Source organism: Podarcis gaigeae, assembly GCF_964106915.1.
Source record: "Podarcis gaigeae genome assembly, chromosome: 2".
Taxonomy (NCBI): Eukaryota; Metazoa; Chordata; class Lepidosauria; order Squamata; family Lacertidae; genus Podarcis; species Podarcis gaigeae.
Genome location: NC_139679.1, coordinates 117,006,533 through 117,026,646, shown reverse-complemented (window position 1 = coordinate 117,026,646; position 20,114 = coordinate 117,006,533). Strand labels below are relative to the sequence as shown.

At 47.5% G+C, this 20,114-nt stretch overlaps 2 protein-coding genes across 6 annotated transcripts; both read right to left on the bottom strand.

The window, feature by feature from the left end:
- Window positions 1-846: 846 nt before the first annotated feature.
- On the bottom strand, window positions 847-9,764 carry LOC310837559 (uncharacterized protein). Of its 5 annotated transcripts, none has more exons than XM_083724344.1 (5): window positions 9,642-9,764; window positions 7,233-7,320; window positions 5,398-6,380; window positions 4,175-4,298; window positions 847-3,353 (listed from the first exon to the last, which is right to left on the bottom strand). In XM_083724344.1, exons 3-5 carry the CDS (start codon window positions 6,154-6,156, stop codon window positions 2,536-2,538), a joined length of 1,701 nt encoding a protein of 566 aa, XP_083580470.1. In that variant the 5' UTR covers window positions 6,157-6,380; window positions 7,233-7,320; window positions 9,642-9,764; the 3' UTR covers window positions 847-2,535. The 5 variants fall into 5 exon arrangements, with proteins under 5 accessions (XP_083580470.1, XP_083580472.1, XP_083580473.1 ...); XM_083724346.1 differs by having other exon boundaries at window positions 9,653-9,727; XM_083724347.1 differs by lacking the exon at window positions 9,642-9,764 and adding an exon at window positions 7,780-7,813 and having other exon boundaries at window positions 7,237-7,320.
- Window positions 9,765-14,144: 4,380 nt separating this feature from the next.
- LOC310837617 (uncharacterized protein) lies at window positions 14,145-19,908 on the bottom strand. Its single transcript, XM_083724502.1, has 3 exons — window positions 19,877-19,908; window positions 17,838-17,931; window positions 14,145-16,920 (listed from the first exon to the last, which is right to left on the bottom strand). The coding sequence occupies exon 3, from the start codon at window positions 16,695-16,697 to the stop codon at window positions 15,117-15,119; it is 1,581 nt and encodes a 526-aa protein (XP_083580628.1). The 5' UTR covers window positions 16,698-16,920; window positions 17,838-17,931; window positions 19,877-19,908; the 3' UTR covers window positions 14,145-15,116.
- Between the last annotated feature and the right edge of the window lie 206 nt (window positions 19,909-20,114).

Genomic DNA, 20,114 nt, shown 5'->3' with positions numbered 1-20,114 from the left:
GCAGGAGATGGGTGAAAGAGGAGCTTTCAAACAGAGGGAACCAAATTATCCTCCAGCTCCTCTGCACTAGAGCCCTCTGCTGGTCCAGCTCAGGGAAAGGCCCTCTCATTACTGCATGATGACCTCTTGTTTATTTATTTCCTAGATCCATAAATTTGCAAGGGACCGCGAGGGTCATCTAGTCCAACCCTCTGCAATGCAGGAATCTTTAACCCAACATGGGCCTCAAACCCATGGCCCAGAGATAAAGTCTCATGGTCTACCGACTGAGCTATCCCTGTTGGTTCTCCCACATCTTAAAACCACATTCAAAACCATACATTTAAAGCACTTTAAATAGCCAAGTCTTCGCCCGCAAAGAATTCCGGGAACTGTAGTTTTCTTCAAGGTTCTGAATTCACCTCAGAGAATTATAATTCCCAGAGCAGTTTAACAACCAAACTGTCTCCCCAGGGAACTCTGGAAATTGTAGCTCTGTGAGGGGAATAGGGGGTCTCCTAACAAACTCTCAGTGTCTTTAGCAAATGACAGTTCCCAGTATTTTTTTAACTCTTTAAAGTGGCAACATAGTGCTTTAAATGTGTAGCGTGGAGCCAGACATCATCTAAAGGACCAGAGATCTCTCATCCTTCAGGATAACTTCAGAAAGGGGACTTGCCACCAAAGTGGCAAGATTGCGAATTAAAACTATACTGTCAAACCCTAAGAAAAAATCCTGGAATTATCCATTTCCCCCAACCTATTATTTATTATGGATTTATTCATCACCTTACATATACATAAGGCAACTTCCATTAAAAAACCACGTTTCAAACCTATTTCATTTTTTTAAAAAAACAGCTCAGGAACAGTGTATTTGTTTCTTTATTAAAAATGGCATGTCACTTAATTGTTGAAACCTCCAAGTGATTTACATGGAACATAAAATGCAATTAGCAGCCAAAGTCAGTAGTCAAAAACAAGTTGACATAAAAAAACCACCAACCCACCACACCCAAGCATTTATTTATTTTTTTAAACCAGGAGTTAAAAATACATGGTTGGCATTCACTTTCCCTCAGAGCAGACCTATTAAAATGAATAAATATGACTAAGTTAGTTCCATTAACTTCAGTAGTTGAATACCACCACAGTTGAACTATGGCATTTGCTGCCACAGGAGGCAGTGATGGACAAAAAAATGGATGGCTTTAAAAGATGGGACAAATTGACAAGGCTATCAGACAGCTCTTGTGCTCAGATCCTGCTTGGTTTCCCACAGGCATCTGGGTGGCCACTGAGAGAACAGGATGCTAGACTAAGATTGGCCACTCTGGCCTCATCCAAAAGGCTCTACGTATGTTCTTAGCAGCTGAAGGGCCACCTATTAGCGCGCGTGCACACACACTCACTCACTCCTGGCCTTAGTAAGTGATGGCTCCCCTGCCACTGGATTTCCCCAATCAATGCTACTTCAGGGTGTATGCTGCGCGAGGTGCACTTATGGATAATTGTTCTTATAGACACAAATTCATTTCCCGGGGGTCATGATAATTGCATGCCACCTCCAGCATCAGAGGCCACATGCCTCTGGTTGACACTAGTTGCCAGGAAGCAACAATTGGAAGAGGGCTGACGGGCTTCCCAGTGGCATCCACTTGGGAAACAGGATGCTCCAGTAGTGGGAAGAAGGCCCAGAGCCTGGGGAGTTGTGGTGGGACAGTGATGAGCGGTCAGAGGGAGAAGACTGGGAAGAGAAGGTGTCAGAAGCTGAGGAAGCAACAGGGCTTAGTGAGCTGGGAGAGGCAGAGGCAGAGAGCAGTCCAGAATCAGGGGCAGAAGCCGATGCAGGAGGGTGAGATGATGGAAGCCAAGAAGTAGAGAAGGCTGGGGAAGTGTAACGGGTTTCTCCTCTTCCTGCTGCAACGAGCGCCCTTTTCCCCTAGTTTCCCAGAACCAAAAGGGCGGAGGAGAGAGTGGTGATGCACAGACTCAGTCTTCAATTGCTTGGGGAAAACCCTGCAGAGGAGGGGATTTGGCAGCTATGGGGAGGCAGGAACCTTCAATCTCAGCAACTGCTTCATGGGAGCAAGACCTACCAGGGATGCGTTGCTGTGCTCATTAGGCCTGACACTCTGCCAAGTTGGTGCAGATCATGTTTTTGATATTAAAGAGTTAATGGCAACTTGCACTGTGTGATTGACTGCGGGCTCGCTCCTGACACTATGTTCTCATGAGAAAGGATAGATGGAGGTTGGTGGGACAGTGCCCCATTCGCCCTGACGGACTAGTCTCCACTGGCACCAGCCCTCGGAAATAGGAGCGTCTAGACCAGCTAGCTGGCAAAGAGGCTTAGTAGGCTTCTTGGGGCAGAGCACTTCGCAGTTGTCATGGTCTGAATCCCAGCACTGCACCACTTCACTTCCTAGAGGGGCTCAGAGTAATGTCTCCATCCACATCTGGGAAAATCCATACAGGAGGAGACGATTGTGCAGAGACCCAAGTGACTGCTGAAGGTCCAGGACCACCAGAGTCCGGGACATTTGTTCCATGCTTCTACCTCGCATGGATTCTCACGTGGGCCTTCAGTTTCGAACTCTGGTTGAAACATTTCCCGCACTCGTCGCACCTGTACGGCTTCAGGCCCTTGTGTATCCGGACGTGGGAGACGAGGCTGCCCTTGACATTGAAGGTTTTCCCACAGTCCAAGCACCGGAAGGGCTTCTCCCCCGTGTGGATCCTCTGGTGTCTGACGAGGTCGGAGTTCATGCCGAAGGACTTCCCGCAGTCCGAGCACTCAAAGGGCTTCTCCCCCGTGTGGACCCGGTGGTGGCGGATGAGGTCGTAGTTCATCCGGAAGAACTTGCCGCAGTACGAGCATCCGTACGGCTTCTCTCCCCGGTGGATTCGGTAGTGCCGGAAAAGCCCGTACTTAGTGCTGAAGGATTTGCCGCAGTCCAAGCAACCGTACGGCTTCTCCCCCGTGTGGGTCTTGTGATGTCGGATGAGCTTGTCCTTTGTGCGGAAGGCCTTCCCGCACTCCACGCATATGAAGGGTTTCTCTTCTGCTTCGGTCCTCTCGCCCGCCTTGGAGTTAGAAGTCCGTCTGTATTCAGTCAGGGTCACAGGCCTCTCCCCAGTAAGAAGTCCACTCAGTCCTTGGTAAAGGCCCACACTAGGAATGAGCTGATCCATCTTCTGCCTTGGGCAGCTCGCCTGTTGTTGCCTCCATGGCCCACACAGACCCTCATTCGATCCCGCCTGCTTGCAGGGCTTGAGCCCATTGGCTGTCTCTCTCTCCTCCAGGATCCCTTGCGGTTCTTGCTCAGAGCTTTCTTGCCCATGATCCTCTTTCTGCATCACATACTGCTTACCTGAAGGAAGAAGGAGAAAGATGAAATATAAGAACATCAACACCTTAAGTATCAAGTATTGTACCAGGCAGAGGGCCTTCTCGGTAGTGGCGCCCGCCCTGTGGAACGCCCTCCCATCAGAGTTAAGGAAATAAACAACTACAGTGGTACCTCTGGATGCAAACAGGATCCGTTCCGGAGCTCCGTTCACATCCTGAAGCGAACATAACACATCGTCACTTCCCCGTCATTTTGAGCGACTGCGCATGCATGAGCGATGAAACCCGCAAGTAACACGTTCCTTTACTTCCGGGTCGCTGTGGAGCGCAAACCGAAAACGCTTAACCTGAAGCGTATTCATCCCGAGGTATGGCTGTATCTGACTTTTAGAAGACATCTGAAAGCAGCCCTGTTTAGGGAAGTTTTTAACATTTGATCTTTTATTGTGTTTTTAATATTCTGTTGGGAGCCACCCAGAGTGGCTGGGGTAACCCAGCCAGATGGGCGGGGTATAAATCATCACCATCTTCATCATCATCGCCTCTTCCCATACAAAACAACCTGGACCCTGCACTTGTCAGCTGAGGCCCTTCTTTATGCCCCCCTCCCAGAGAAGTTCAGAGGGTGGCAACAAAAAAATGGGCCTTTTCTGTGGTAGCTCCCCGACTATACAATGCTCTACAGTTAGCATGGAGCAATCCCTGTTTAGTGAAGTTTTTAATGTTTGATGTTTTATTCTGTTTTTAATCTGTTGGGAGCCACCCAGAGTGGGAAACCCAGCCAGATGGGCAAGGTATTATTATTATTATTATTATTATTATTATTATTATTATATTACTTACCCCCTGAGCCGGCATTTCTTCCACACTCATGTTTCACCATGTTCCAGATCTGCCTGCCTGCATCTCCCAAAGTAGTTGCCTCATCTGGGACATTCACAATCACCTTCTGAAAGAGACCCGGGCCCTGAAACAGCAGGGGTCATGTTGTTCAATGATTTGTGTTATTCATAGCATTTAGACACACTTTGTGTAGACCAGTGTTCTTCAAGCTTAGGTCCCCAGAAGTTGCTAGAATACAAATCCCATCATCCCTCGTTGTTGGCTAAGCTGGCTGTGGACGATGGGATTTGTAGTCCAAACAACGTCGGAGGCCCACGTTTTGAAGAACACTGCGATAACTGGGCAAGATGTATCAACTGTTTGACACGACGTAAGGTAGCTTCCATTGGTTCTTGATCTCGCTACCAGCTATGGATAGTTCAGGATTCTCAGGATGCAAACAGCCTCCTATAAGGATACTTGGTCTAAATGTCTGAAGTTGTTTTAACAGACAATGCAAACATAACGTATATGCTGTGGGAGTGTCAGCATGCCTTTGGAGACAAATCCTGCATCATATAAATTCAATGACAGGAGAAAACTCTCCCCCAGTTGATTATTTTTTATTTGATTGAGGGGGAAATATCTGCAAAACAACAGCCTTTTAACAAACCAACCAACAAACAAAAGCAACCTTTGTGATGGCAGCCAGAGCAGTCTGGGCTTGAAAGTGTAAAGATTATCAGGTTCCAATTATATGGGAATGCCTATGGAAATGTCTTAAATTTGCAAAAATGCACAAATCAATTGATTTGATTCATAAGAGGAGCAGTATATTTTACAACACAACGTCTGTTGAGAGATGGGCGTTTTTTGTGAATCACTGCAACACAAATTTTGGAAATACAGTGGTACCTATGGTTGCAAACGGGATCCGTTCTGGAGGCCCGTTCGCAACATGAAAAGAACACAACCAGCAGCGGCGCCTCTGCGCACACACGGGTTGCGATTTGCTACTTCTGCGCATGTGCATGACGTCATATTGCGCACTTGCGCAAGCGGCAAAACCCGGAAATAACCCTTTCCGGTACTTCCGGGTCGTCACCTGAAAGAACATCACATGAAGCGGACATAACATGAGGTATGACTGTCTTAGACTGGAAACTTGGTTGACTTTGATTTGTGCATATTTTGAAGTACAAATTATTATTATCATTATTATAAAAGAAAGGAAACAGCCTCACCTGCTCTTCCCAACTCCCTGCCTCCCCCTGAGCCGGCAAGAAATTCTCCGCCAGGGCCACTGCCTGGGCACAGGTTTCAGGAGCCTGATCCTTCACCCGACTCTGGATCCCTCGAGGCAGGACATCCAGGAACTGCTCCAAGACCAGCAAGTCCAGGATCTCCTCTTTGGTACGTCTCTCTGGCTTCAACCACTGGCGGCAAAGCTCCCAGAGCCGGCTGCAGGCCTGGCGGGGGCTCTCAGCCTGGTGGCAGTGAGATTGCCTAAAGCGTTGCCGGTGGCCCTCAGTGCTGAGGGTCTCCTTCTCCTCCTTTACTCTGGTGTAGGGGCCCTTTTCTCTCAGATCGAGCTTGACGCGGACCTGGTGGCTCGGCCCGTTGAGGATCGGAAGGAGGTACCCTTCTTTTGGAGGCTGGCTGGCTGCAGTGATGGCCTCAAAAGGGGCTAGGGAAGTCCTCAGGTCCGCCCAGGGAGCCAATTCCGCCAGCTGCGAGCTCCCCGCCTCAGAGTGGGGTGACTCCATCGCCTTGAGGAAGGCCTGCCACTGGGCCTCCCAGACCTGCTGCAGGCCCTCGCACCCCGCAGGTCCCGCCTGAGCAGCAGGGTGGGGTTTTTTCCTCAGTCCCTTGGATCCCATCTCAGACTTCGGACCCGCTGGGTCCTTCCTCTCTGTTTTCACACCCAGCTTCAATTCCTGATCCAGCACCGCCTGGAAGCGGAGATCTGGGGCCGGCTGCTCCCCCTCCCTCCCTTCCGCCATTTGGGAACTGGAGCTCTGGCAGTTGGGAAGGGTAGATGGAATTCGAACTCAGAGCAGGGCTTCCGCCCTGACGGCTAATGCAGGAGAGGAATCCAGCCAATCGGATTAGTGCACCCAGCTACTGTGGTATGACAAGGAGAGTTCAGAGGGATACAGGGCAGAGCTATCTCCGCAACGGCGCTTGGGAGCTACCCTTGGCCGCGGATGGGATATCCAAGCGCTTTCTGCCGGGGAAAAAACCAAGAGCAATCTGTTAAGTTGTTTCAAACTGTTTTTAATATTTTTTAAAAAAATTATTTAATCATTTTTTCAATACAAACAACAATCGCAAAAGACACATACAACAATACCATAATAACACTAATAACACAATTTGACAATTCAGATTTGAATACTGATATGCCTATGACTTGGATGCGGGTGGCGCTGTGGGTTAAAGTAAACCATAGAGCCTAGGACTTGCCGATCAGAACGTCAGCGGTTTGAATCCCCGCAACGGGGTGAGCTCCCGTTGCTCGGTCCCTGCTCCTGCCAACCTAGCAGTTCAAAAGCATGTCAAAGTTCAAGTAGATAAATAGGTATCGCTCCGGCGGGAAGGTAAATGGCATTTCCGTGAGCTGCTCTGCTTCGCCAGAAGCGGCTTAGTCATGCTGGCCACATGACCCGGAAGCTGTATGCCTGTTCCCTCGGCCAGTAAAGCAAGATGAGTGCCGCAACCCCAGAGTCGGTTGCGACTGGACCTAATGGTCAGGGGTCCCTTTACCTTTACTATACCTATGACTACACCTTTTTAATAATATTTCCCCACCTCTCCTCCCCCTACTTCCCACCACTGTTTTTTAATATTGTTGCTGTAACCCATCCTGGACCTTAGCATGAAGGACAGATAATATTATTATTAGTATTATTAATAATACTAATAATAATAATAGTGCAGAATGTTTCCCTGCAAAGTAACAGAAGTGGGGATCTCTGGAAAACACATTTTTGGTGAAAACTCTCTGGAATCTAGCTGTTTAAAACCGCATTATCTTAACAGCAAGCCGAGAAGGTAGGATAAGCTGAGAGATGGTGACTTACCCCAGGCAGGCTGGTGAGCTTCGGAAGTGAAGGGGGAACTGGATGCCCGTTTTGAGTCCAGTGCTTAGCCACAACACACCAGAACTGGTAAGGCAAGCAGGTGAAAGTAATGCAAATAAAAAGAAAAATCATATATACAATAATGAACATAAGAACCTGCTGGATCAGGCCAAAGATCCATCTACTCATAAAACTGTAGAGTTGGAAGGGAACTTAAAAATGGAAAGCGTAATGCTGGTGGTCAACAAAAGAGGTTTAAAGATTCTCTCAAGGCAAATCAAAAAATTTGCAGTATAAACACTGACAACTGGGAAACATTGGCCTGCGAGTGCTCCAGTTGGAGAACAGCCTCTACCAAACGTGTCATTTGACGCAAGGGAGAAACGTGCTAGGAGGAAGGCACGTTTGGTAAATCCACACCCTGATCAACTCCCGCCCGGAAACCAATGTCCCCACTGTGGAAGGACGTGGGGATCCAGAATTGGCCTCCCCAGTCACTTACGGACTCACTGTTAAGACTGTGTTCATGGAAGACAATCTTACTCGGCTACGAGTGATCGCCAAAGAAGTCCAACAACCTGTTCTCACAGCGGTCAATGCAAAGCCTGAAAGCAGGACTGGTGCGCCGGAGCACAAGTCTCCTCACTTGCGATTCTCAGCAGCTGAATTTCAGTCATCCCGCCTAACTGTGGAGGTAGGAAACAGCCGTCATGGCTAGTAGCAATAGATAGCCTTATCCTCCACGAATTTACCTAACCCTTTTTAAAAGCCATCCAAGTTGGTGGTTATCATTACAGCTTGTGGGAGGGAGTTCCACAGTTTAACGATGAGCTGTGTAAACGAGTCCTTCCTTTTGCCCGTTCCGAAACCTCCAACATTCCGCTTCATTAGATGTCCCTGACTTCTAGCGTTACGAGTGAGAAGAACTGCTCCCAGCCACAATTTTTCTGCAAAATGCCTAATTTTACACACCTCTGTCATGCCTCCTTCAGACAAGGCACCTCTCCCAGCCCTAACAGGGGACACCGGGGATTGAATCTGGGACCTCCTGCTTTCAAAAGCTTTTCTTCTTCTTAAAGCATTTAAAAGAAATACATTGAATTTTCCATAAGGCTCAGCATCGCCATCTAGTGTCACACTGTATATTGCATTTAAAACACACTTAAAATGTTTTATTTGTGGCTGTATAGCTGAGCCCATAATCACCGACCAGGTGCCCTCCAGATCATAGAACTGTAGAGTGGGAAGGGACCCTGAGGGTCATCTAGTCCAACCCCCTGCAATGCAGGAATAAACTCAGCTAAAGCATCGATGACAGATGGCCATCCAACCGCTGCTTAAAAACCTCCAAGAAAGGGGAGTCCACCATCTTCAGAAGGGAGTCCATTACAATACTGAGCTGGAGGGTAAATGCTTCAGCTGACAGAACAGTTTGCAACGTTAAAGTAATAATAATAATAATAATAATAATAATAATAATAATAATAATAATATTTATACCCCGCCCTCCCTGGCCAGGGCCGGGCTCAGGGCGACTAACACCAGTAAAATTACAGTAAAAACATAATAGGGGCAATAAACCAAATTTAAAATACAGGTTAAAATGCAGTTTAAAATGCAGCCTCATTTTAAAAGTAGCCCATAGATCAAAACCATAAGGCGAGGGAAACATACGGGTGAGACTGAGTCCAAACCAAAGGCCAGGCGGAACAGCTCTGTCTTGCAGGCCCTGTGGAAAGATGTCAAGTCCCGCAGGGCCCTGGTCTCTTGTGACAGAGCGTTCCACCAGATCGGGGCCACAGCCGAAAAAGCCCTGGCTCTGGTTGAGACCAATCTAATCACCTTGCGACTTGGGACCTCCGAAATGTTGTCATTTGTGGACCTTAAGGTCCTCCGCGGGGCATACCAGGAGAGGCGGTCCCGTAGGTATGTGGGTCCTAGGCTGCATAGGGCAATAAGTAGCAATTAATCATCGAGATCCTACTTTCCAATGGGTTTTTTAAAGATATGAACACACACAACCTCCCAAGGGAGGCCGTTCCTCTGTCAAGGGATTTTGGACTGATGGAAGTTGTAGCCCAAAACGCCTGGAGCGGAAGACAGCCGGCTGGCGAAGGCAGGGGCTGGAGGGGCAAGTCATTTGACTTCTACATAGAATCACAGAGTTGGAAGGGACCCTGAGGACCATCTAGTCCAACCCCGGCAATGCAATAATATGCATATGGCAGGTTACAACCAGAGCCAGTCTCCCCAGTTTCCTATCCCTTAAGCGGAGGGTCTGCAAAGGTCCCCCTCTCTGTTCTTCCACCCTCCAACCTCTTTGCATCCCCACAATCCCCCCCCCCTATAAAAGCTGGATGGATATATATATATATATATATCCGACATCATTTCTCTTTTTGCACCTTCGGCTCACCCCTGCTTGGATTTCAGCAGCCTCCAATTCCTGCCTGCATCCAGAGAGCCATTTCGCTTTCCGGATAGAGGGGGCGGGAATGGCACGAGCTCCCCACCCCCGACCTCTCTATGGTAGCGACATCCCACCGACTCCCCCCTCCCCAAATCCCCCCCTCCCCTTCCTCTCTAGGAACCCCGATCTCGACTGCTGGATTTAACCATTACAGGACCAAACACAAGAAGCTCCTTCTCTGGCTGGGTCAGAGCGCAGGTGGTTCTTTTCCTGCCTGCTTCCCTTGGATGCGTTTTGGCCATAGCTGTCACCTTTCCCCTTTTCTTGAGAGGAATCCTATTCGGAATAAGGGAATTTCCCTTAAAGAAAGGGAAACGTTGACATCTATGGCTTTGGCGCATGGGTTTGTTTTCGTTTGCATTTCACAACAGAGCATCTATACTGCTTGTGATGCCTCCTCCAAAAGCGGTTTAGATCTTCTGAGAGAGAGAAAGAGAGATAATGCTGCCAATTGCTGCAATGAATCACAGAATCGTAGTTGGAAGGGACCCCAAGGGTCATCCAGTCCAACCCCTTGCACTGCAGGAATCTCGGCTAAAGCATCCATGACAGATGGCCATCCAACCTCTGTTTAAAAACTTCCAAGGAAAGAGAGTCCACCACCTTCTGAGGGAGATGGTTCCACTGTCTAACAGCTCTTACTGTCAGAAAGTTCTTCCTGATGTTTAGTTGGAATCTCCTTTTTTATAACTTGAAGTCATCGGTCCTACCCTCCAGAGCTGCAGAAAACAAGCTTGTTCCCTCTTGCATGTGATAGCCCTTGGGATATTTGAAAATTGCTAACATATCTCCTCTCAGTCTCCTCTTTTCCAGAAGAGTTTGGATTTGATATCCCGCTTTATCACTACCCTAAGGAGTCTCAAAGCGGCTAACATTCTCCTTTCCCTTCCTCCCCCCCCAACAAACACTCTGTGAGGTGAGTGGGGCTGAGAGACTTCAAAGAAGTGTGACTGGCCCAAGGTCACCCAGCAGCTGCATGTGGAGGAGCAGGGAAGCGAACCCGGTTCACCAGATTACGAGACTACCGCTCTTAACCACTACACCACACTGCTAAACATGCTCAGTTCCTTCAATCGTTTCTCATAAGGCTGTTTCCAGACCCTTGATCATCTTGGTTGCCCTCCTCTGCACACATTCCAGCTTGTCAACAACCTTCTTAAATTGTGGTGCCCAGAATTGGACACAGTATTCCAGGTATGTTTTGACCAAGGCAGAATAATTTGTATTTTAATTTGTATTAAAGTCTGCTTCTCTGCACCTCTGTGATCTGTGCACGTCATGATGCAGGATTTAGGCTGCTAACTTTGTACAATGGGACCTCGGTTTAAGAACAGTCCTGTTTGGAGCGATTTGGTTTATGAACGCCACAAAACCGGAAGTAGTCTAAGAACCTTTCGGTCTAAGAACGGAATCCGAAAGGTGGAAGGGCACCGGCAGCGGGAGGCCTCATTAGGGAAAGCGTGCCTCGGTTTAAAAACGGTTTCAGTTTAAGAATGGACTTCCGGAACAGATCAAGCTCGTAAACCAAGGTACCACTGTATTTAAAAAGTCAAGGTTACAGGGCTGCACTAATAAGGGCTCCACCTGCACTGTAAATTCAAATCCGTATCATACCACTTTAAACAAGCATGGCTTCCCCCAAAGAATCCTGGGAAATGTAGTTTGTTAAGGATGCTGAGTTAGGAGACCCTGGCTCACGTCTTACAGCTATAATTCCTAGAATTCCCTGGGAAGAGGAATTGACTGTTAAGGCACATTGGGAATTATAGCTCTGTGAGGGGAGCAGGGTGTCTCTTGACAACTCTCAGCACCCTCACAAACTACAGTTCCCAGGATTCCTTAGAGGAAGCCATGATCGTTTAAAGTGGCATGGTAGTGCTTTAAATGTATAGTGTAGGTGGAGCCTAGGACCTGGGGAAAGCTCACCAAATCCATCATTGTGTCTCTCCTAGCCTGACCTACCTCACAGGGTTGTTGTAAGCTCAGAAGAAAGGACGGGGGTAAATAATATATTTGTGTTTGTTCCTGTAGGCATTTGCCTGGTCTTTAGCTTGAACAAGAAACATTTCTGAAACATGTACATTTTCAAGCACAATTCAAAGTGTTGGTGCTGACCTTTAAAGCCCTAAACGGCCTTGGCCCTGTATACCTGAAGGAGTGTCTCCACCTCCATTGTTCTGCCCGGACACTGAGATCCAGCACCGAGGGCCTTCTGTCAGTTCCCTCCCTGTGAGAAGTGAGGTTACGGGGAACCAGACAGAGGGCCTTCTCGGTAGTGGCACCCACCCTGTGGAACGCCCTCCCTTCACATGAGAAGAAAATAAGCAGCTATCTTCTCTTTAAAAGACATCTGAAGGCAGCCCTGTTTAGGGAAGTTTTTAATATTTAATGCTGTATTGTTTTTAACACTCGATTGGAAGCCGCCCAGAATGGCTGGGGAAACTCAGCCAGATGGGCGGGGTATAAATAAATAAATAATAATTTATTATTATTATTATTATTATTATTATTATTATTATTATTATTATTATTATTTCATGCATTTATACAAAGACTTAATATTACCCTCTTGGCATCTGACCATTCAGGAGCTTTAAGCCCAGTGTGAGGCTCTTGTTAGGCTCCAATTCGCCACAGATCCATCCTTGTTGTTCAGCAGCATCTGAAGGGCCAATGGAAGACAATGGTTCTGCCAACTCCAGGTCCGGATGCCATAGACCTCAGAATATCAGCTGTCTGCCAGGGATTGCTGGCAGCCTGGTTCACACATTCCTTTCAACCACAAATAAACTAAACTATGGTTTAAACAACAGGAGCTTTGCTCCTCCCCCATCCCAGCTGCCGCCAGGGAAACAAACCATGGTTCTGGCTCGCTGCATGTTTCCCTCAAGCAAATCATGAGTGGTAAGCCAAGAAGGGCGCCTCCAGCCATCCTCCTTATTGTGCATTCTTGATTATTTCTGCTCATGATGGTATTGGGTGGTTAAACATGATCACACCTTCACTTAAGCTTACACCTGCAAAGGTTTAGGGCTAGACATACTGCTGCATATGGAATACCATATTTACACGAATCTAATGCGATATTGAATCTAATGAGCACTTTGAAACCCAAAAAGTATTTGCTGGCGAATGTAAATGCTCCATCAAATCTAGTGCACACCCTAATTTTGCGACATATTTTGGCCAAAAAAAGATGCTCATTACATTCGGGTAAATACGGTAGGTGCAGATTCCTGCTGAAATCCTGTAGTAGTAGTAGTAGTAGTAGTAGTAGTAGTAGTAGTAGTAGTAATAATAATAATAATAATAATAATTTTTTGCCATATGTTCTGATTTATTTTCGGACCCCATTTTTTATTTTTTCCAAGTGCCCCTCCAGACAGCATTAATGCAGTAACACTGGGGAAGTATCCCAGAACAACTCATACTATGGAGTGATCCAAGATACAGTGGTGCCTCGCAAGACGAAAAGAATCCGTTCCGCGAGTCTCTTCGTCTAGCGGTTTTTTCGTCTTGCGAAGCAACCCTATTAGCGGCTTAGCGCTATTAGCGGCTTAGCGGCTTAGAAAAAGCGGGAAAAACCGCAAGACTCGCAAGGCGTTTTCGTCTTGCGAAGCAAGCCCATAGAGAAATTCATCTTGCGAAGCGCCTCGAAAAACGGAAAACCCTTTCATCTAGCGGGTTTTTCGTCTTGCGAGGCATTCGTCTTGCGGGGCACCACTGTAATCTCACCGCTAATATGTCAGTGGTCACATCCACAACCATGACTTTAAAACCCCCCTTACACTATTTTCAACAGTCATGGCTTCCCTTTTGGAATCCTGGGACCTGTAGTTTAAGTGTGCTGGGGATTGTGGCTATGTGAGGGGTCTCCTACCAGCTCTCAAGCACACTTAACAAACTACAGAGGATGGACAAAGGCTCCCATCAGCCCCGGCCAGCATGGCCAATTGTCAGGGATGATGGGAATTGTAGTCCAACAACATCTGGAGGGTCACAGGTTTCCCAGCCCGCGCCAGAAATTTAAGCTATATTGTCCGTAGTCAGTGAAACTGTCGTTTCCTCCTCCTCCTCCTCCTCTCTGCTTTCCCTTCAGTTCTTCAAAGTGGCTGAAGGGTTGTTTGTTTTTTCCAAGTTTTTTACATGTCTGCTCAGAGGTAAAGACCACTGAGTAAAGTGGAATGTTTTTCCAGATACTTTTCATGTTGGCGACACACTTTTGAGACATGCATTATTTTGTGATATGATTATTCAGCTTTACTAGCAAACCGGAGGTTAAACTAACCCTTTTCCAGCCTTGGGAGGAGTGTAGGGAGCGTTTGTGCGACATACCGTACTTACACACTGCAGCCAAAACACCAATGTGTCGCGACACACTGTTTGGAAAGCCCTGGCGTATAGGATTGCAGCCTGATCTCTAGAATGACCCTTGATATAAATAAAAAAGGAAGTAATCTTTTAATGGTGTTACAGGACACATTATACCCAATTATTCAATGTAACGTCTTTCCTGTGTCAGCTATGCAGTGAGGTTGCATCCAATTTCTCTTTCCCTAAACTGAACTACCGTAAATTGTGTCAACGCACACACAATCCACACAAATGACAGATTAAAACAGGTAAGGTTCTGGACGTTACCTAAAACTGAACCACCCCAACTACCTGTAAAAGTGAGTAAAAACAAAGCTATTTCAGAAGGCAGCCTTATAATATAAAAAGCATATTTTTTTTCAAATATGTAGCCTCAGGGCTTCCTCGCCATAGCACAGGGGTTCTAGCTTGAATAAAACATGGGGGAGGCAGATAAGCCTACATAATCGATCACATGATGTGGTGTGCACACACCATTTCAATGGCGATGCCCATCAACTTTGGGGGGACCCGGCCTCCTGAAATATTTTATGGAGTGGGGGTGGGGTGAAGACACCTTGGCCCCTAGAAATTGACTCCTATGCCACAGCAATAGCATGAATACCTTAGAAGTCGTCTTAAAACCACCAGTTTGTCATTTCTAACAAGACAGACAATACTTGAGATGTTTAGCAAAATATCTAAATTAAGTCCAAATGGAATCACTGCTGACGCAACAGCTTCAAACCATAACTTCCCCTGACCTGAGTAACAGCAGTCCTCAGGTTGTTTTCTTCCTTCTCCCCTCAGGGCAAAGTGGTTCTCCATTAGCCCCTGTGGTGGCGTTCAGGTGAGGGAGCAGATTGATAGATTTATGATCTCATCTATCACAGAAAATATACTTGTTCCCTAACAAATAAATTAAAAAATCCCTCATGATCTCTTTCCACAATCAGAGCATTTAAAAGTCCTCCCTTCTAATGAATATTATCTGATGCGATATCCTCATTCTTCCTCTGGGTTATTTCCTCTATAAAGGACGATGCGCAAATGTTTGTCACAACATGGCGATTTCATAGGAGTTCTCCTCAGCGTGGACTCTCTTATGCTGGTTAAAAGCAGGAGGGTCCATGAAACTTTCCCCACACACCAAGAAAGTCTGTGGCTTCTCCTCCTGTGTGTGTGTTTGCATGTGCTTGACAAGAGTTTTTCTGTGAGCGAAGCTCTTCCCGCATTCCGAGCACTTATGAATCCGATCTCCCGTGTGGATCTGCTGGTGTTGGAGGAGGCGAGAGCTGACGCCAAAGCTTTTCCCGCAATCTGCACATTTGTAGGGTTTCTCCCTCGTGTGGGTTAGCTGATGTCGGATGAGGCAAGAGCTGAGGTTGAAACATTTCCCACAATCCGCGCACTTGTACGGCTTCTCTCCCGTGTGGATTCTCTCATGTACAACAAGGCTCCCCTTCTGACTGAACGTTTTCCTGCACTCCGCGCATCTGTAGGGCTTCTCTCCCGTGTGGGTCCTCTGGTGCCGAACAAGGTCGTGTTGTATAATGAAGGATTTCCCGCACAGTGAACACTCGTAGGGTTTCTCCCCCGAGTGGAACTGTATGTGCGACATGAAGTTTCCGATCCAGCGGAATCTTTTGCCACAGTCCGAGCATTCGTACGGTTTTTCTCGTGTGTGAAGTCGCTGGTGCTCGACGAGTTTAGAGTTCACGCTGAAGGATCTCCCACAGTCCAAGCACTTGCACGGCTTCTCTTTCGTGTGGGTTTTCTCGTGGGCTACGAGGTTCCCTTTGAGGGAGAACTTTTTCCCACACGCTGAGCATTTGTAGGGCTTCTCGCCCGTGTGGCTTCTCACGTGTGTGACCAGGTTGCACTTCTTGCTAAAGCTTTTGCCGCACTCGGAGCATTTGTACTGCGTCTCCCCCGTGTGGGTTCTGTAATGCCTGATAAAGTCAGCGTTCATACTAAAGGATCTCCCGCACTCCAGGCATATGTACGGTTTCTCCCCTGTATGGTTTCGGCGATGTCTGACGAGATCGGCGTTTTTACAGAAGGACTTCCCGCAGTCCGAGCACTTATAGGGCTTGTCCTCGGTGTGGAGTCTCTGATGAATGACAAGGTTCCCTTTCTGAGAAAAGCTCTTCCCGCAGACCGCACAGGCGAACGGTTTCTCTCCAGTGTGCATTCTCAGGTGAGCGACCAGGTGGCTCTTCGTTCCACAGCTCTTCCCACAGTCCGAGCATTCGTACATTTTGTCTCCCGTGTGGGTTCTGTAATGCCTAACGAAGTCGGAGTTCATGCTGAACGACTTCCCGCAATCGGCGCATTTGTACGGCTTCTCCCCGGTGTGGTTTCGGTGGTGCCTGGTGAGGTCAGCGTTCTTACAGAAAGACTTCCCACATTCTGAGCATTTGTACGGTTTCTCTTCCATGTGGATTCTCTCGTGGACCGAAAGGTGCCCTTTCTGAGAGAAGCTCTTACCACATGCTGAGCACCCGTACGGTTTCTCCCCCGTGTGGGTTCTCTGATGACTAATAAGGTGAGAATTCATGCTGAAAGACTTTCCGCAGTCTGGACACTTATGTGGTTTCCCTTCCATGTGGGTGCATGTAGACCTTGGAGAGTCCATCTCACATTCGGTCAAAGCCACTTGCTTGTCATTTTCCTCAATCTCCTCCTTGGCTGCGATGGCATCTAAATCTTTGAAGTTTTTTGTCTGTTTTTCGATGCCTTTGCCTTCTGCCTTCACTCCATGCTGAGGGACCCTCTCTTTGGTAGATGCCCCACGTTTCTTTCCTTAGCCAAGGGCTTTTGTGCACATGATCCTGGCCATCTTCTCTGCTCAGAGTTTCCTTATAGAAGAAAGAAAAATTCCTGAGTGAGTCCTAAATCTGGAGGTTGCAAAACCGAAGGTCCTCCAGATGTTGCTAACTATATATCCTGTCACCCCTGATCATTGGCAATGCTGATAATCTCTGTTGGTAAAGCATGAGACTCTTAACCTCAGGGTCAGGGATTCAAGACACACGCTGGGCATTGCAGGGGGCTGGACCTATGTGGTCCCTTCCAACTCTACAATTCTATGATGTTATGATGGGAGTTGGAGGCCAAATCCACACCATACATGCCACTCCTAACAGCTGTGGCCTCTCTCAAAGAATCATGGGAACTGTCCTCTCCTCATGGTGAGGCGAGCTGTTACAGGAGACCCTCTATTCCCCCCACAGAACTACAATTTCCCGAGCAGTTAAAACTATCAGTCTTCCTTCCCAGAGAACTTGGGAAATTGCTCTGGGAGGTAAAGGTAAAGGGACCCCTGACCATTAGGTTCAGTCGTGGCCGACTCTGGGGTTGCAGCGCTCATCTCGCTTTACTGGTCGAGGGAGCTGGCATACAACTTCCGGGTCATGTGGCCAGCATGACTAAGCAGCTTCTGGCGAACCAGAGCAGCACATGGAAACGCTGTTTACCTTCCCCGCCGGAAGGTATTTGTCTACCTATTTATCTACTTGCACTTTGATTTCCTTTTGAACTGCTAGTTTGGCAGGAGCAGGGACCAAGCAACGGGAGCTCACCCCATCACGGGGATTCGAACCGCCGACCTTCTGATTGGCAAGTCCTAGGCTCAGTGGTTTAACCCACAGCGCCACCCGCATCCCGCTCTGGGAGGTATTTCCAAGTTACGGTAATATGCGTAGGACCATCTTGGATGGCTTTAAAAGAGGGTTAGGTAAATTCAGGGAGGATAAAGCTATCAGTAGCTACTCACCCTGATGGCTAGTCTTTGCCTCTAGCCCAGGGGTTAGCAACCTTATTCAGCCGTGGGCTGGTCCACCGTCCCTCAGACCATGTGGTGGGCCAGACTATATTTTGAAAAAAAAAATAATGAACAAATTCCTATGCCCCACAAATAACCCAGAGATGCATTTTAAATAAAAGCACACATTCTACTCATGTAAAAACATGCTGATTCTTGGCCGATCGCGGGCTGGATTTAGAAGGCGACTGGGCCGCATCCGGCCCCCAGGCCTTAGGTTGCCTGCCCCTGCTCTAGCCAAAGACACAATGTCAATTGCTTCACAAGTGCTGTTGTGTGAGTGGCAGTTGCCCCCCAGAGCTTCAGGCAGGGGACATTCCCAGCCCCACCTGGGATTGCCCCTGGTGCCTGAATACAAAGGAAATGTCTTACCCTCCAGATGCTTTGGACTGCAATTCCTATCAGCCCCAGTCAGTGATCAGGGATGATGGGAGTTGTAGTCACAACAACATCGGCTGGCCCTGAGTCTTGAAGGCCACTCCCTGCAAGGCCCTTTCCACCTAGCCTAGGGGCCAAGGGCCAGACTCACCAGCTCTACTAAAGAGGTGCCTGGTGAGACCGGAGGAACATTGCTATGCCTGACAACAAACCCCTATTGGATTCTTTTGCCCCATCTTTTTATGCCTGCCAAACAGCCGTATCATGCTTATGATAATATTTTATTCTCTTGTTAGTTATGCTGTTTTAAATGTGCATTTTATATCTGACTTCACTTAGCATTGGTTTTTTCTTTAAAAAAAAAATTTTTGTTAATTTTGTTTCTGTTAAATGTATTCTGTAGTTGACCTCCTTTGTAATGTTTTATTTTGAAATCTTTAAGATAATATTTTAGTTCTGTTAATTATGTTGCTTTGGCTGTATACTCTATATTTGACTTTCTTCAGAAATGTTTGATTCTGGATTATTTTACTGACATTTTAATATGCTGTAAACTGCTTTGAGATTTTTCTTAAAAATATAAAGCAGTATAGAAATGAAGCAAACAAGCAAGCAAGCAAGCAAACAAACAAACAACATATGGGCACGAGGATGGTGCCTGACATCTCCACCACCTGGGGATCATTGGATCGGGACTGTTTTCACCCAACACTGTGAAATTCTATCAGTTATATTTTATCTGCACCATCAGAATGACTTTCTGGAACCCAGTTGCTTTTTTCTGTGCAGCCTGAGCAGGAGCAGTCACCCTTAAGAAAAAGAGGTCGGAATAGGCCAATACAGTGGACACTTGGGTTGCGGATCCGTGCGGGAGGCACGTTCGCAACCCGCAGCGTTCGCAACCCACAGCGCTGCGTCTGTGCACGAGCAGGTTGCAATTTAGCGCTTCTGCGCATGAGTGGCCGCCGAAACCCAGAAGTAACCCGTTCTGGTACTTCTGGGTTTCGGCGCATCCATAATCCGAAAATAACGCAACGTAAGCGTCTGTAACCCGAGGTCTGATTGTATCTCTGTGGCCTGTCCCTGGATCAAATGGCTTTTCTTCTTTAAGTTCTCAAAGCTCTTAACCTAGCCTGTCATCGGAACTAGCCAGATGTTTATCTGAGAACCAGTCACAGTCAGTTCATCATTTGAGAAATAAAATTTTAGAGGCTTCTTGCTCCCAAAAGGGCAACTAAAACATTCCATTTTGGCAACTGCAACCTTGGTTTAAGGAGCCATTTGGCACCTACCTTATATATCGGAGTTTCTAACCCTGATAGGGTTAGAAACAGGACCACCGGTCCACGTAGCTCAGGACAATGACTGGCAAGGTCGCTCCAGGGTTTCAGGCAACCCTGCCAGGATGGGCCCCCGGGGCTTGAACCAGGACCTTCTGCATGCAAAGCAGATGTTCTGCCACTGGCTTACAAAAGAAAGAGGGGAGAGAGGCGCCTATTCCCTAGCCATAGGAAACCAGGATGCAGCTCTTTCGCCTCCTGAATTTGTCCCCTCCAGGCACCCTTCCCCTCTTGCTCTGCATTCCCGAAACATGCTCCTGCAGGGCAACTCACCTCGTCGTCCTCCTCCTGCAGCCATTCAAAAGGCCCTTTCCCCATCTGCCTTGCCTAGCATTCCCGGGCCCCTCTAGGAACAAGCATCTCTCTCACTTTAACGCCTTCTGGAAGTCTGCATGGGAAAAAGCTCACGGCTGCTGGTGCTGTCACTCTGTGCCCTGTGCTAGATTGTCTATGGCTTCTTGTCCAAAAAAACAAGCAAAATTCAGAAGTGCTGGTTTTGTTTTGCTTTAGT